The sequence below is a fragment of the Salmo salar genome, chromosome 18, assembly GCF_965601325.2.
Source record: "Salmo salar chromosome 18, fSalSal1, whole genome shotgun sequence".
Lineage (NCBI taxonomy): Eukaryota > Metazoa > Chordata > Actinopteri > Salmoniformes > Salmonidae > Salmo > Salmo salar.
This window is the reverse complement of record NC_138308.1, coordinates 76,894,173-76,909,386: the sequence shown is the minus strand read 5'-3', so window position 1 is coordinate 76,909,386 and position 15,214 is coordinate 76,894,173. Positions and strand designations below refer to the sequence as shown.

At 42.8% G+C, this 15,214-nt stretch overlaps 1 protein-coding gene across 2 annotated transcripts in view; it reads right to left on the bottom strand.

The window, feature by feature from the left end:
* Positions 1-1,074: 1,074 nt before the first annotated feature.
* Positions 1,075-15,214, bottom strand: part of LOC106577627 (phospholipid-transporting ATPase ABCA1) — a 229,420-nt gene continuing 215,280 nt past the window's right edge. For both annotated transcript variants that reach the window (XM_014155904.3, XM_014155905.3), the window contains exons 49-50: positions 6,519-6,762; positions 1,075-2,336 (exon numbers count right to left, since the gene is read on the bottom strand). In XM_014155904.3, coding sequence (XP_014011379.3) covers positions 2,196-2,336; positions 6,519-6,762 — 385 coding nt within the window. In that variant the 3' untranslated portion in view covers positions 1,075-2,195. The remainder of the gene's footprint in view (positions 2,337-6,518; positions 6,763-15,214) is intronic.

Genomic DNA, 15,214 nt, shown 5'->3' with positions numbered 1-15,214 from the left:
ACGTGAAAGTCAAAGTTTGCGTGTTCGAATCTCATTCCGGACCGCTTTAGAAATGTAGCTACTTTGTAACCACTTAGCATGTTAGCTAACCCTTCCCCTAACCTAACTCATAACCTTAACCCGAACCTTAAACCCCTAACTTAGCTAAAGTTAGCTACCTAGCTAACGTTAGCCATTGGAATTCATTACATTATACATTTGCAAATTCGTAACATATTGTATGAATTGTAACTCGTAACGTATCATACGAAATGGATAATGGACATCCTACATATCATACTATCATATTAATTGGAGTGTTCGGATTTACTTTTACTAATCAATACATATCACACTATCATACTAATTGAAGTGTTCCGGATTTACAACACATGAACACTGAGTGAGACTACATTGATAAAGATAGGTAGTGGGTGAAAAAATGAACCAGAAATGCATATGTAGTGGAGGAGAGGTCTTTTTGAAGTGGGGGTAAGAGGTGCTGTGCATCTGGAGGATTCATGGGGCTGGTAGCAAAGAGAGCAAAGGCCTATGGGTAGCATGGCCAGAACTGGCAGGGTTTCAGAGGAGAAGAGTGCTGATATCTCATAACTGTCAAAATGGACATTGTTTATTCATAGTTTACGTGCACATTGAGAAAGAAAAATGTAGCGTTTTGATGCTCTTTTGACACATCTAAATGCTGTTAATAAAACGGAATAAAAAGTATTTTGAGGGAACTTGGTGTTTGAATAAAAAAAAGAAAGGTTAGCAGAGGGAAGATAAAAAGCGTGTCTGTTTATTATGGTAAACTACTGTCCACTTGGCTATAAACAAGGAACTCACCATCGAACCATTTGCAGAGTTCTACGTCAAAGCTGAAATGCTGCACTTGTGAGTTACACGACAAAGACAGATTAAAAAGGAGTGTTAAACAAATAATAAAATAATGGTGCACTTATTCAAGCTGCAGAGTCAGAAGTTTAAAAGTGGCTGCCACATATCTCTCAAGTGGCTAAAAGTGACTTCCAAACAAGGCCCAATAAATCCCGGAGGAAATAAAGCTGGGGATCTACAAATTCAACTTGTAGTCGCTTGCCAATTTGTGCAAATGTTTAATCATCTGTCCTGGAATAAAGCAATATTCAGTACAAATGGGATTCCTTATTCTTTGCAATGAACAAGATAATAATACGGGAGACATTGAACGGCATACAAATTACATTGGGCTCTTAAAGTAAACCCTTTGAACATACAGAGAGGTTATTTGTATTAGAAAGTGCTAATTCCACTTGCAAGGTAATGTAGGCAAATTGACAAAGTGCTTGCTGTGGTTTCACCATTGTTAAAAAAGGACTACTCACACTCTCTCAATATAGCTGTAATATATGCGTGTCTATGTGTGTATTGTCAAAAATAAACCATTATTTTACTGGCAAAGTGTTTGGTGGTTTCACCATTGTTAAAAACTACCCGCATTCCAAATATAGTTATATTATACGCATATCTACCTGGGTAGTCGAAAATAAACAAAAATGGAAACAAATATTTCTTCTTCACAAAGTTCTTGGGTTAGAGGGTAGGCTAAATTTATCCTGCAAATACACACCGGAAGGCTCTCGACTCCGTATTGCACACAAAGCATATTTTGCAAAGCAGGCCATGCCATTCTAATTTTGGAATGAAGGAGAGGATAACATGAAAATATCTGGTCCTGGAAGATCCGCAGGGATCTGGTCCAACGAAGTGCACTGTAAAAGAAATAGGGTACCATTTGGGAAGCATTCACTGTTTTATCAGCAGTGAAACAACTGCAACAACAATCGTAAGAGAATGTCGAGGGGCAACATAATAGAATCAATGTGTTGACCTTTGAGGAAGAGGTGTTTTCCTAGCCATATCATTTGGCAAACAGGACAAAGTCTGACGATCTGTATTTCTGTTTTTCATAATCAAGCAATCCCCGAAAATAACAGTATCTAATCTAAACATTGATGACCTCACAGTCCTCTGATGCAGGTAGACCAATCACATTTTTATTTTGCTCTGCTAGGTGTGGAATTCCATTATGTGTGTTGTTCACGTTTAACATTTCAATAATAACATAGCAACATTTCATTATGGCAGATGGCACAAGTAAAACATACAAAAGCTATCTACAAGCTTAGACCTGAGATAAACAGTGCTTGTGATTTAGTGATGGAATCTGAAGTGACTCAGACGCTCTCTGGTACAGTTGAGTCGGTTGAGATCCGAGTTTCCATTGGCATTTCGTCGGACACGTCCACTTTGTGGTCATAAACTTGCAGGGCCTGATTGTCCTCCTCCTGTTGGTACCTCGCAAAGTTGACAAAGACCTGAAGATGAAGACATGGTGGTAAGAGTAGCTGTAGATAGAACGTCCTTGCATGTCACACACACACATCTGTTCATATGAATGGGCTTCAAATATGTTTAAAGATTGTTTTGTTTTCAGAATTATTTCAACATTTAAACCGAAAGTCAATCAGCATATTCGATCTGCCTCTTCTAATGACATTTAAACAAAACATGTTTATATGATGTATCCTTAAATATCTTACACTTCACTGTGAAACAAGACAGAACGTATCCTGTTAATTATTACCCCCCCAACAATTTCTTTATTCACGGTGAAAAGGAGTCAGACATCAACCTTGGTCTGCTTTATGGGGTGGGGAAACAACAGTAAAAGTCTTCATCAGGTAAAGTATTAAGAAAGAAGGACAAGACATAAAACAAAAAGGCCCGTTAAGGCCACCATATATATTAAGATATGACGTGACTATATGTACTACAAGAGGAAATGTGGAATGGCCAGATTGTATAACAACGGATCGACCTGACTAATATTATACCATGCTATCTGAGTCACTTAAGCGGGGACTGTTTCTGCAGTGAAACAACCGTTTACAGGGGAAGTCATTATTATTATTATTAATTTTTTTATCTCCGCCAAGTCCATTAAGCACTGCCTATGAAGTATATCTTCCTCAACAGTTACAGCCAATAAAATAATGCCACACAATATGTATACAGTCCCCTTCGAGGCATAGAACAAGTGCTCTTCTATTTCCTTTCGGCAGCAAAGACAAAATGATTCAAACAAAAAAAACTCCCTTCCACCACCCACTACCCCTCCTCAGCTCTTCCTCCTCCTCTCCTCCACAGGCATCTTCTGAATCCCTGGTGGAATCAAATTCCCTCTTCTAGCTTCAGCGTTAAAGTGAAAGCCCAGTACAACGCATTTGATGCAATAGCTGTGATATAACTGGCTGTTATCAGCCTGGCATGTTTCATTTGAAAAGAAAGGGGAGGTGTTCCACCGATTTCCCCGATCCGTTCTAGTGTCAGATAATGTCGACCATCTTAATTGGAACTAGAAAGTCTTCGGTCGAGACTCCAGAGAAAAGTCAGATGGGACGGTAAGTATGTGATACCTTTGATGGAGGAGGACCTTGACTGTTAGATCCTGTTTCAAGAAACGTCCTGTTAAATTGGGGAGGACTTGCCCAGTGAAGAACTGTAGTGCTCGGCTCTTTGGGCTTTTGAAACTGACAGACAAAGTTTAGCAAAATGCTTCCTTACAAAAATGTCTGACAAACCTTTTTTCTTCTTCTTCAGTTTCCATTCAATAACTTGACGGCTGTGACATCTTGTCAGGGAGAAAATGAGGCAGTTGAAAAACAACAACACCTTCTTCAACTCCGCCTATCAGGAGGATTATTTCACCCTTGACCCCAGATGCCATTTGGTTGAATACAGTATGCCAAGAGGCTTAAAACATTGATGCCTTTGACCTTCCATATCAGAGTTTGACAGACAATACAATATCCAGACCACATACTGCTACACTTCTTAAGTTGTCTACTGTATATTTGTCAAGGCTGGAAACAATGTTGCGTTTATGAATGCATTCTAAACAATAGAGCGCTCCGTACGGCAGGCCTGATGTAGACCTACGCAAGTGGTCAAAATGTTGTCACCAATAACCCACATGGGAGCATACATATCCTGCATAGTTGAATCATATGGTGAAGATATTTAATATCCTGCATCTGCTCAAAGACTTTAGATTTGTGGAACGGAGCATGTGACCTTTTCAAATACTAGCATTTCATACGGCACACACAGTAATAACATCTCTTTCCCCACTGTACTCGCTACAAACATGTTTCTCTAATCACCTCTCATCTTCTAACAATTCGTTTATTATAACTTAGACCACATGCTCCATTGGTCTTCACTGACATTTTGTTCATAAAAGATGGGTGTGGGCATTAATTATGGCGAGGGGGCATTCGGGTGTTTATTACATGGCTGCCGACGCGTGGCAAGGAGAAGGATGCAGAGGCGCTCAATTAACCTTTGCCGCTCTGGAGGTGGAGTCCCTGCGCGACACACGCACGCCTCGGTGAACTTTTTAAATGCAGGCCGTCCCAGTCCATGCCCAGCTATGTGCTCCGTCGTCTTTGAAATGCTCTCTGTGGTGTGTGGTGGAAAATCACTTTTTTTTTTCTCAGGGATGTAAGGTACAGTAAAAATGGACGTGCCACTTCATTTTAGGTGTCAATCCAGGAACATAGAAGATGGTAATGTTATCACTGCATCAGTGCTTGTCCTCATTATCAGACAAAAGGTAACCCTTTGTTTTCCATGAAGGTGAAGATAATATCTAACACATACAGTTGAGAAATAGCATCCTCGTGCTCAAGTTAAATATTGTGTTTTCAATTTGTGAAAAACTCAGTTTCAGAGAACAATATGCACAACAAAGTACAGTCTAGCGGTACAGTGAATCATGTACTTCATAAGTTCAGTGGCTTTTGGACAATGCTGTATCTGGATACCCGTACTTGCTTTGTAAGGAGCTAGGCTCCTGCTCCTATGACTCATTCCGGCTACTTACTTGATAATCAGCTGATACATACTTGATAATCAGCTGATACATACTTGATAATCAGCTGATAATCAGATAAGGGGACGGGCTGTACCAAAATGGACAAATGTTGGGAAACAACACCATTGCATATAACATGACACCTTTTCAGTATGGGTGAGCCTAGTATCTTGATATTTGTAGCTTACTACACAACAGTACGATCTAAATAGTATATAGTATGATTAGTACACAGTATGTTGTTTTATTAAGTAGTAGGCAAGACAGATTTCGGACACGGCCAATGTCTTTCAATATAGGCATTAATGCCTCAGCCTTGGGGCCTGATCAATATTAATTGTAGTGCGAGCCAGGTCTTACAGTACAATAGGTCAGGACTGTCATCAATAAATCACCAGCTGAAAGGTGACTGTCTGGTCTCAGTCCCCCATAGGTGTTGGTTTTTATCCCCTTTGTGTTTTAGTGCAGTGACCTTATAGCCCGCATGTGATTTATTTAGTCTCTGTGATCTGGTAAATACAGTATGGTCTATTACAGAATGGCTGCATTGTTGGTTCTTTATCTCTTTCCCTCTCTTTCTTTCCCTCTCTTTATATTGTTTTCTTTCCCTCACTCTTTCTTTCTCTCACTTTCTTTCTCTCACTCTTTATTTCTTTCTTTCTTTCTCTCTCTCACTCACTCTCTTTCTCACTCTTTCACTCACTCACTCTTTCACTCACTCTTTCTTTCTTTCTCTCTTTCTTTCTTTCTTTCTTTCACTCACTCACTCACTCACTCTTTCTTTCTTTCACTCACTCTTTCTTTCTTTCACTCTTTCTTTCTTTCACTCTTTCTTTCTTTCTTTCACTGACTCACTGACTCTTTCACACACTCACCGACTCACTCACTCTTTCACACACTCTTTCTTTCTTTCACTCACTCTTTCTTTCTTTCACTCTTTCTTTTTATCCCTCCTCCTTCCTTCCTTCCTTCCTGAAGGATTCCAGCATTCCTCTCCTGGCAGCTGCTTTTGAGAGGCTCTCACCCTGAGGCTTGTTTTATTCTGGACAGTCCTTCTTTCCACTCCTTTCCTCCCCAAGGATGAGTGGACAGGTGACCTTTGCCCCTCTGAAGGTGCTCTAGTCAAGCCTTACTCCTTCACTGCTGTGCTTTGAAGACCAGGCACTTTCTCATTGAGCCTTGATTGCAACAGATCTCAAGCTTCACACAACACATCAGATACGTGGGGTGAGGCAGTCGACATTCGACATCAAGTCTAATAGCATTCAGTGTACAAGTCTTAAAGGAAATGTGTTCTATAGATAATGTATGCCTAAAAGGGATGGGCATCTCACTCCTGGAGGGCCACAGTGTCTGCAGACGTTTACACCAGCCTTAACACGCCTTCCAAGAAAAGAAACCTGCACACACTCCTGCCCTCCAGGATCAGAGTCACCCATACCGCCATACACAAAAAAATACCTTGATTTGTTGAATTAGGCTTGTTCGTACAGGGATGGAACAAAAGCCTCCACACACTGTGTCCCCACAACAGAATATAGTAAAATACCATAGAAATACTATTATCTCTCTATGGTCCTCAACCAGAACCACAATTGAATGAAGGGTTTAATCTGGTTACCTGATCCAGAGTGGTCTGGGAGACAGAGTAGTCCTCCACACCCAGCCTCTGCTGATGAGTGGTGAACTGGCTGAAGATGTTGGCCAGAGCGCCCTCACTGTGGGGGAGCTGGTACTGCAGCGTGTTGTGGTGCTTCTCCTTCAGTACGCTACCGGGGAAGGTCTCGTGGACAAACTCTTCCACGGGGCCCAGAGCCGGGGGCGAGCCGCCCACCCTCACGATCACAGTGTAGCCGTCCCCAAACCTAGAAAAACCAGACACATGGATAAACACATACACTACACATCAATTAAAGCATATGGACTGACAAAAAGGCACACACATACATGCACACACAAAACCAACACAAACACGCACACAAAAACTTGAGGTTATCCAGGGTTAGTGCCTTTTTGGAACAATTTCTATGCTCCAGCATATCACCTGAGTCGATATTCACCTTGCCTAATGTGGGCGGCAGGTAGCCTAGTGGTTAGAGTGTTGGCTGCTGAAAGGTTGCTAGTTTGAATTCCCAAGCCGACTAGGTGAAATCTGTCGGTCTGCCCTTGAGCAAGGTACTTAACCCTATTTGCGCCAGGGTCGCAGTCAATAATGGCTGATCCCTGGCCGTGACCCCGCTTTCCAAGGGTGGGATATGCAAAAAACATATTTCCATTTCACACCACACACTTGTACAGGTTACACACTTGTACATGTGTGAAACAGGACAAATATAAGCAACCTCTACTTGACCGTTGACACACAAGAACGCACACACAAAGAAAAGTGAGGTTATCCAAGGTTAGTGCAGTTCGGTAAATTACACACCATAAAATGCCCGTTTGGAACAATTTTGTATGCTCCAGCTAATTCCCTTGATTCCATATTCACCTTGCCTTATGTCTATGCACCACCCAAGCTAAAGTGCACACTCCTGAATTTAACAGCAGCACTTAAATAATATGCTTCTATTTCCTCACTGTGCTGAATTTGGTGGTACCCTTGCGCTAACATAATGTGATGAAAGAGGAGGAGAAGGACGGATAGAGGGATGGAACGTAGGAGATGGGGAGCGAGGGAGGGGGGAGGCATAATTGATCTTCATTCCCCCGGCTCGTTGAAAGCTCCCTGTGCATCCGGTGCAGCGTGTCGAAGGAACAGGTGCGTCACAAACACCGGGAGTCGGCCAACGCCGCACACCCGAGAAACTCGTGAGTTTTTTTCCCGTCGCCTGAAGGAATGTTCACTCCTCCTACTGCTGTTCTCCCATCCCTCTCTTCACCCTCCCTCCGCTGTTAGCTCTGCTTCAGAAGGTGCTAATGCTAGGTGCTGATGCTACATCCTGAGTTTGGACAAATCCATGAGTTGGCATGTAGAATTGCCCATGGTGCTTTGGGTGTACCTACTGTATATGTAAGCAGTGGATCACAGTGTGACATGTTGGCTGCATTCCAGACACACAGTTTCAACACAGGTCTGCACAGATGATCAGATCTTTAAAATACCTGGGGATGTTTAATGTAGTCTGTGTCCCAAATGGCACCCTATGGTGAATAGGCCACCATTTGGGACTCAAGCATAGTGTTTATTATCTGGACTGTTTAAGTGTTTAATGTCTCAGCAACCACATCTCCCGAGTGGCGCAGCGGTCTAAGGCACTGCATCTGTATCTCAAGAGGCGTCACTACAGTCCCTGGTTCGATTCAAGGCTGTATCACATCCGGCCGTGATTGGGAGTCCCATAGGGCGGCGTCCAATTGGCCCAGCGTCGTCCGGGTTTGTCCGGGGTAGGTCGTCATTGTAAATAAGAATTTGTTCTTAACTGACTTGCCTAGTTAAATAAAGGTAAAAAAAAACATTATATAACGATCGTACAATCTGTACAGATGATGTGGAACACACCCACTATGACAAGGTTCGGGTGTATAGTTTATTTTCTATTATTCAGACTTAAAATGTCTTGATACGTGCATGTCTTGATACTTTTAGGCCATCTTAAAGCCAATCCTAATCTAAGGACATACAGTATATTTTCAGAATGCCTCAAAATCTCTCTTTGTGTAGGTACAGTGCCTTCAGAAAGTATTCAGACCCCTGGACATTTTCCACATTTTGTTACGTTACAGCCTTATTCTAAAATGGATTAAATATTGTTTTAAATATCAGCAATCTACACACAATGTCCCATAAAGACAAAGCGAAAACAGTTTTATTTACAATTTTGACAAATCTATAAAAAATGTAAAACAGAAATACCTTCTTTAAATGAGTATTTTAATTTTCTATGAGACTTGAAATTGAGCTCAGGTGCATCCTGTTTCCATTGATCATCCTTGAGATGTTTCTACAACTTGATTGGAGTCCACCTGTGGTAAATTCAATTAATTGGACATGATTTGGAAAAGCACACACCTGTCTATATAAGGTCCCACAGTTGACAGTTCTTGTCAGAGCAAAAACCAAGCCATGACTTCGAAGGAATTGTGCATAGAGCTCCGATTGTGTCAAGGCACAGATCTGGGGAAGAGTACCAAAACATTTCTGCAGCATTGAAGGTCCCCAAGAACACAGTGTCCTCCATCATTCTTAAATGGAAGAAGTTTGGAACAACCGAGAATCTTCCTAGAGCTAGCCATCCAGCCAAACTGAGCAATCGGGGGAGAAGGGCCTTGGTTAGGGTGATGACCAAGAATTCGATGATCACTCTGACAGAGCTCCAGAGTTCCTCTGTGGAGATGGGAGAACCTTACAGAAGGACAACCATCTCTGCAGCACTCCACCAATCAGGTCTTTATGGTAGAGTGGCCAGATGGAAGCCACTCCTCAGTAAAAGGCACATGACAGCCCAATTGGAGTTTGCCAAAAGGCACCTAAAGGACTCTCAGACCATGAGCAACAAGAGTCTCTGGTCTGATGAAACCAAGATTGAACACTTTGGCCTGAATGCCAAGTGTCATGTCTGGAGGAAACCTGGCACAACCCCTATTGGGAAGCATGGTGGTGGTGGCAGCATCATGCTGTGGGGATGTTTTTCAGTGGCAGGGACTGGGATACCAGTCAGGATCGAGGCAAAGATGAACAGAGCAAAGTACAGAGAGATCCTTGATGAAAACCTGCTCCAGACTGCTCAGGACCTCAGACTGGGGCGAAGGTTCACCTTCCAACAGGACAACGACACTAAGCACACAGCCAAGACAACGCAGGAGTGGCTTCGGGACAAGTCTGAATATCCTTGAGTGGCCCAGCCAGAGCCTGGACTTGAACACGATCAAACATCTCAACCTGACAGAGCTTGAGAGGATCTGCAGAGAAGAATGGGAGAGATTCCACAAATACAGGTGTGCCAAGCTTGTAGCATCATACCCAAGCAGACTCGAGGCTGTAATAGCTGCTAAAGGTTCTTCAACAAAGTACTGAGTAAAGTGTCTGAATACTTATGTAAATGTTATATTTTAGTTTAAAAAATGTAATAAATTAGCAAAACTGTGTGTAGATTGATGAGGAAAAAATACAATTTAATCAATTTTAGAATAAGGCTATAACGTAACAAAATGTGGAAAAAGTCAAGTGGTCTGAATACTTTCCGAAGGCCCTGTATACCTCTGCAAATTACAATGTCTCAATCCCATTATTTATTTATATATTCAGAAAATAAATTCAGAAAAACTGATTGCCTCAAAAGAATTAGGTAGGAGTATGGCAATGAGGCCTAGTAATGACTTATTGTGAATCCAAAATCAGATAAATCTGACTTATCAAATTATTTCCAGGTCTCTCAAGAATGTGCAAACAAAAGCATTGTTCCAAAGACATCAGTGAATTACTTAAGGCACATCAGCATATGATGAGATTCACTCGTCAAATCTATTTGTATAAAGCGGTGTGCATTCATTCACTTTCTATTTAGTTACACTGTGTACTCTGACATGAATAATTAAAACAGATCCCAATCAATGCACCGGCACATCAAATAAAAACCACCAAAATATGATTCTAACTTTGACATTAAATGATCCCTCAAAGCTGGAATGGGCTACCAGCCTTTAACATTCCTTGGCTTTTATGCTAAGTCGAGTGAGACCAGTGTTATTTTGTTGTTAGTACTATTATTACCGTTGTTTTCTGCTTAATGAATCCCCTAATGTTATATTTAGCCGTGGAAAATGTCCATTGGGGGCTGCTAAGTGCTACATGCAAGGAGAGGCAGCAACCTCTTAAAAGTAATTAGAGACGTGGTGTGTAAGCCTCAGCCGTATTAAGGCTTCTTTTCAATGTCCGTACTAGCATGCAACGTAGAATCCAAGGCCAAATACATTGCTTCATTCTAAATTGTACGCTCGTCTGCATGGCGATAGGAACAGAGACTAGCAGTACATATTCAACATGACGGTCAACTCCCAGAGCCTTTCAATGGGAATACATCATTATACCTAATAACAAAGCCATGTCTCTGTGCTGATTGAATACTTTATTTGAAATCCTAGATTAAAACGCATATTCTTCATTCCTCTGATTGCTAGAATGGAACATCAACATTTAAATAGGAAATAACAAACGAGAGAGAAGATCAACTATTCTTTACCATCCATGATTTATTTGTCCAATTCTCTGTGATTACACAGTCCTGTGGACTTCTTTTCATAGCATTTTGAAATAGGCCTTCAGTACAAAGTTTGAAGGAACAAAGAGCAATGTCAACAGAGAAGCCAGTCTGAGTAGCAGTCGTCTGAAATCCCACCCTTTTTGAGATTTAGCTATTATCCAGTCTGATTCATCATCCAATCATCATGAGTCTGACAAGCGCCCCTTCCATTTAGCGATGGGATCGAGCCAGACAGGAAATCGGCCGGCGCTCAGAGTGGCGAGGCGCAGCTAAGCTTTCAGAGGTGCTGAGCTCAGCAAAGACAAGATTTTTTTTTTTTTATCCAATAATGCTTGGGGGCGTCGCTAGAAGAGGTTTCAGCCGCACATGTGTAATCAAACGGCGCTCCCCAGCAGCAGAAAGAGGCTGATCAATGAGCTCTCGCTCTCTTTCTGTTTTCTCTCTGTGCTCTATTTTCTCCGCTATACTCCAACAGGAGAGTGGCGGTATGTATTATTCATTTTCCAATTTCTACCCTTCGGTCGTCTCACAATAATATAAGTGATCATTACTCGTTGTGGATTTACTACTTCTGCTATCGCTCTTCTATTATCTCTCTATGTTCTTTCTCTCTACATTGTTGGGAAGGGCCCGGAAGTAAGCATTTCACTGTTAGTCTACACCTGTTGTTTACCACGCGTTTGAGAAATACAATTTGATTTGAATAGAAAATTATCTCGACCACAATGTAAAATGTTACCTTCCCTCATCAATTGTTTGCCCAATCCCAGATTGACCACTTGTTCCTACAGTACCAATCAAACCTGTGGACACACCTACTCACTCAAGGCTTTTTCTTTATTTGTAGAATAATAGTGAAGACATCAAAACTATGAAATAACACATATGGAATCATGTAGTAACCAACAAAAAGTGTTAAACAACTCAAAATATGTTTTATATTTGAGATTTTTTAAAGTAGCCACCCTTTACCTTGATGACAGCTTTGCACACTCTTGGCATTCTCTCAAAATCGGCATAAAAACAACATGCGCATTTTTACACTAGAGATGTGTTTCCATCAAATTGACTTGTCGCAGAAAAAAGGCTGTGCGTGATGACATAGTGCACATTAAAATACCTTTTGCGGTTAAATTTCCATGCACTGAATCAGAAAACAAAGTTCAATGGGTTTCTATAACATTTTCAACTCAATTCATGGTTTTCTCACAAACAATGTTGCGTGATATAGTGAGTGTACCCATTCTGGTATTGGTATAGTAGATAGTAGCTGCGCGCTGTTTCCTTACAGCGCACATATAGATTCGTCCGACTGCCAGATGGTGAAGCGTGATTCATCACTCCAGAGAATGTGTTTTCACTGCTCCAGAGTCCAATGGCGGCGAGCTTTACACCACTGCAGCCGAAGCTTGGCATTGCGCATGGTGATCTTTGGCTTGTGTGCGGCTGCTTGGCCACGGAAACCCACTTCATGAAGCTCCTGACTAACAGTTATTGTGCTGACATTACTTCCAGAGGCAGTTTGGAACTCAGTAGTGAGTGTTGCAACAGAGGACAGACGATTTTTACGCGCTGCGTGCTTCAGCACTCGGCGGTCCCGTTCTGTGAGCTTACATGGCCTACCACTTCGCGGCTGAGCCGTTGTTGCTCCTAGACGTTTCCACTTCATAATAACAGCACTTACAGTTGACCAGGGCAGCTCTAGCAGGGCAGAAATTTAATGAACTGACTTGTTGGAAAGGTGGCATCCTATGACAGTGCCATGTTGAAAGTCACTGAGCTCTTCAGTATGGGCCATTCCACTGCCAACGTTTGTCTAGGGAGATGGCATGGCTGTGTGCTCGATTTTATACACCTGCCAGCAAGGGGTGTGGCTGAAATAGCCGAATCCACTTATTTGAAGGAGTCTCCACATACTTTTGGCCCTGTAGTGTATTTCATCTGTAGCCTAATAAACTGCTTGCTTTCCAGACAAGTCATAGTGGGAGGACCACAGACCATCGCATGACTCCAAGTTTACTTCGATATGATGGTTGTTATATCAATATTTGCACATAAAAGCGTTTCCAACAACATTACTTGCATCTTTCATTTTACCGACATAAAAAGATCCCACCTTGTCTAGTGTATTTTGTTTTGTCAACATTTGGAAAGTATACAGAAAAGTTTTTTTTTTCTTCTGTCAGGCCTGTACTTTACACACATAAAAAGGTTGGATGGAAACCTGGTTACTGACAGCCACTTAATTAGCTCGTCAGCTAACATTTTTTACATTGGTAAATTAGTCCAGCGGCCAGCTATCTAAACTTGTAGCAATCATTGTTGAATTACTGACCGGGGGCTCTCATTGATTTTGTTAGTCACTCTCCTCCATGATCTCTCCTCTCCTCTCCAATCCATCCTCTCCCGGCTCGCCTCTCTTATCTCTCCTCTCTCCCGTCTCTCATCTTCTCCCTCCCGTGTCATTTAAAACACATAACCTCCAGCTTCAGAAAGGGGACGAGAGCTGCTGGAGTGCTGCGCATATCTGCAGTGTGGAGCTAGGGAGGGAGAGATCTCTCCAATCTCTCCTTGCTCCGCTCCCATCTCTCCTCTCTCATCCATCCTCTCATCTCTGCTCTCCTCTATCCCATCTCTCCTCTCTCATCCATCCTCTCATCTCCTCTCTCATCCATCCTCTGCCATCTCTTTTCTCCTCTAGCCAATCTCTCATCTCATCTCTCATCTATCCTCCCCCTCTCTCATCTATCCTCTCCCATCTCTCCTCTTCTGTATCATCTGTCCTCTCCCCATCTCCGCTCTCCTCTCGTCTATTTCCTCTCCCATCTCTCCTCTCCCGCGTCTCCTCTCCCACGTCTCCTCTCTCTCGTCTCCATCTCTCCTCTTTTGCCATCTCTCCTTTCATCCACTCTCTTCCACTCTCTCCTCCACTCTCATCTATCCTCTTTCATCTCAACCATCTCTCTTCTCCTCTCTCCTCTAACCATCTCATCTCTACCATCTCTCCTCTCTCCTCTATCCCATCTCCTCTCTCATCTATCATCTCTGCTCTCCTCTCCCATCTCTCTTCTCCTATCTCTCCTCTCCGATCAGCTCTCCATCTCTCCACTTTTCTCATCTCTCCTCTCTATCTCTCCTCTCCCATCTCTCCAATCTCCCCATCTCTCCTTTTTTCACATCTCTCCTCTCCGCTCTCTTCTCTTTTCCCATCTCTCATCCTCTCTCCCATCTCTCCTTGCGCCTCTTCCATCTCCCCTCTTTTCCCATATCTCCGCTCCTCTTCCATTTCCCCTCTCTCCTCTCCCATGTCTCCTCTCCCATGTCTCCCGTCTCTCCTGTCTCTACTCTCTTCTCCCAGCTCTCCTCTATCCCATCTCTCATCTCCTCTCCCAACTCTCTTCTCCCCATCTCTCCTCTCTTCCTTCTATTTCCTCTCTCATTTCTCCTCTCCCATCTTTCCTCTACTCTCCCATATCTCCTACCCTCTCTCCTCTCCAATATCTCCTCTCCCATGTCACCTCTCTCCATATCTCATCTCTCCTCCCATCTCTCCTCTCCCATATATCCTCCTCTCTCATCTCTCCTTTCCCATCTATTCATCATCTCTCCTCTCATATCTCCTCCACTCTCTCCTCTCCCCTTTTCCATCTCTCATCTCGCTCATCTCATCTCATCTCTACCATCTCTCCACTGTGCTTCCCTCTAACCCATCTCTCATCTCCCCTCTCATCCATCCTCTCCCATATCCTCTCATCCATCCTCTCCCATCCCTCCTCTTCTCTGTCCTCTTTTCTGTCTCTCCTCTCCCATCTCCCCTCTCCCATCCCTCTTCTCCAATCTCTCCTCTCCACTCTCAATTCTCCTCTTTTCCCATATCTCCTTTCCCATCTCTCCTCTACTCTCCCATCTCTCCTCTCTCATATCTACTCCCCTCTCCCATCTCATATCCTCTCTCCTCTCTATTGTCTCATCTCTCATGTCTCCTCTCCCATGGCTCCTCTACCATGTCTTCTCTCCCATGTCTCCTCTCCTCTCTCCCGTCTCTCCTCTCCTCTATCCCATCTCTCATCTCCTCTCTAATCTATTCTTTCCCATCTCTCCTCTCTTCTATTTA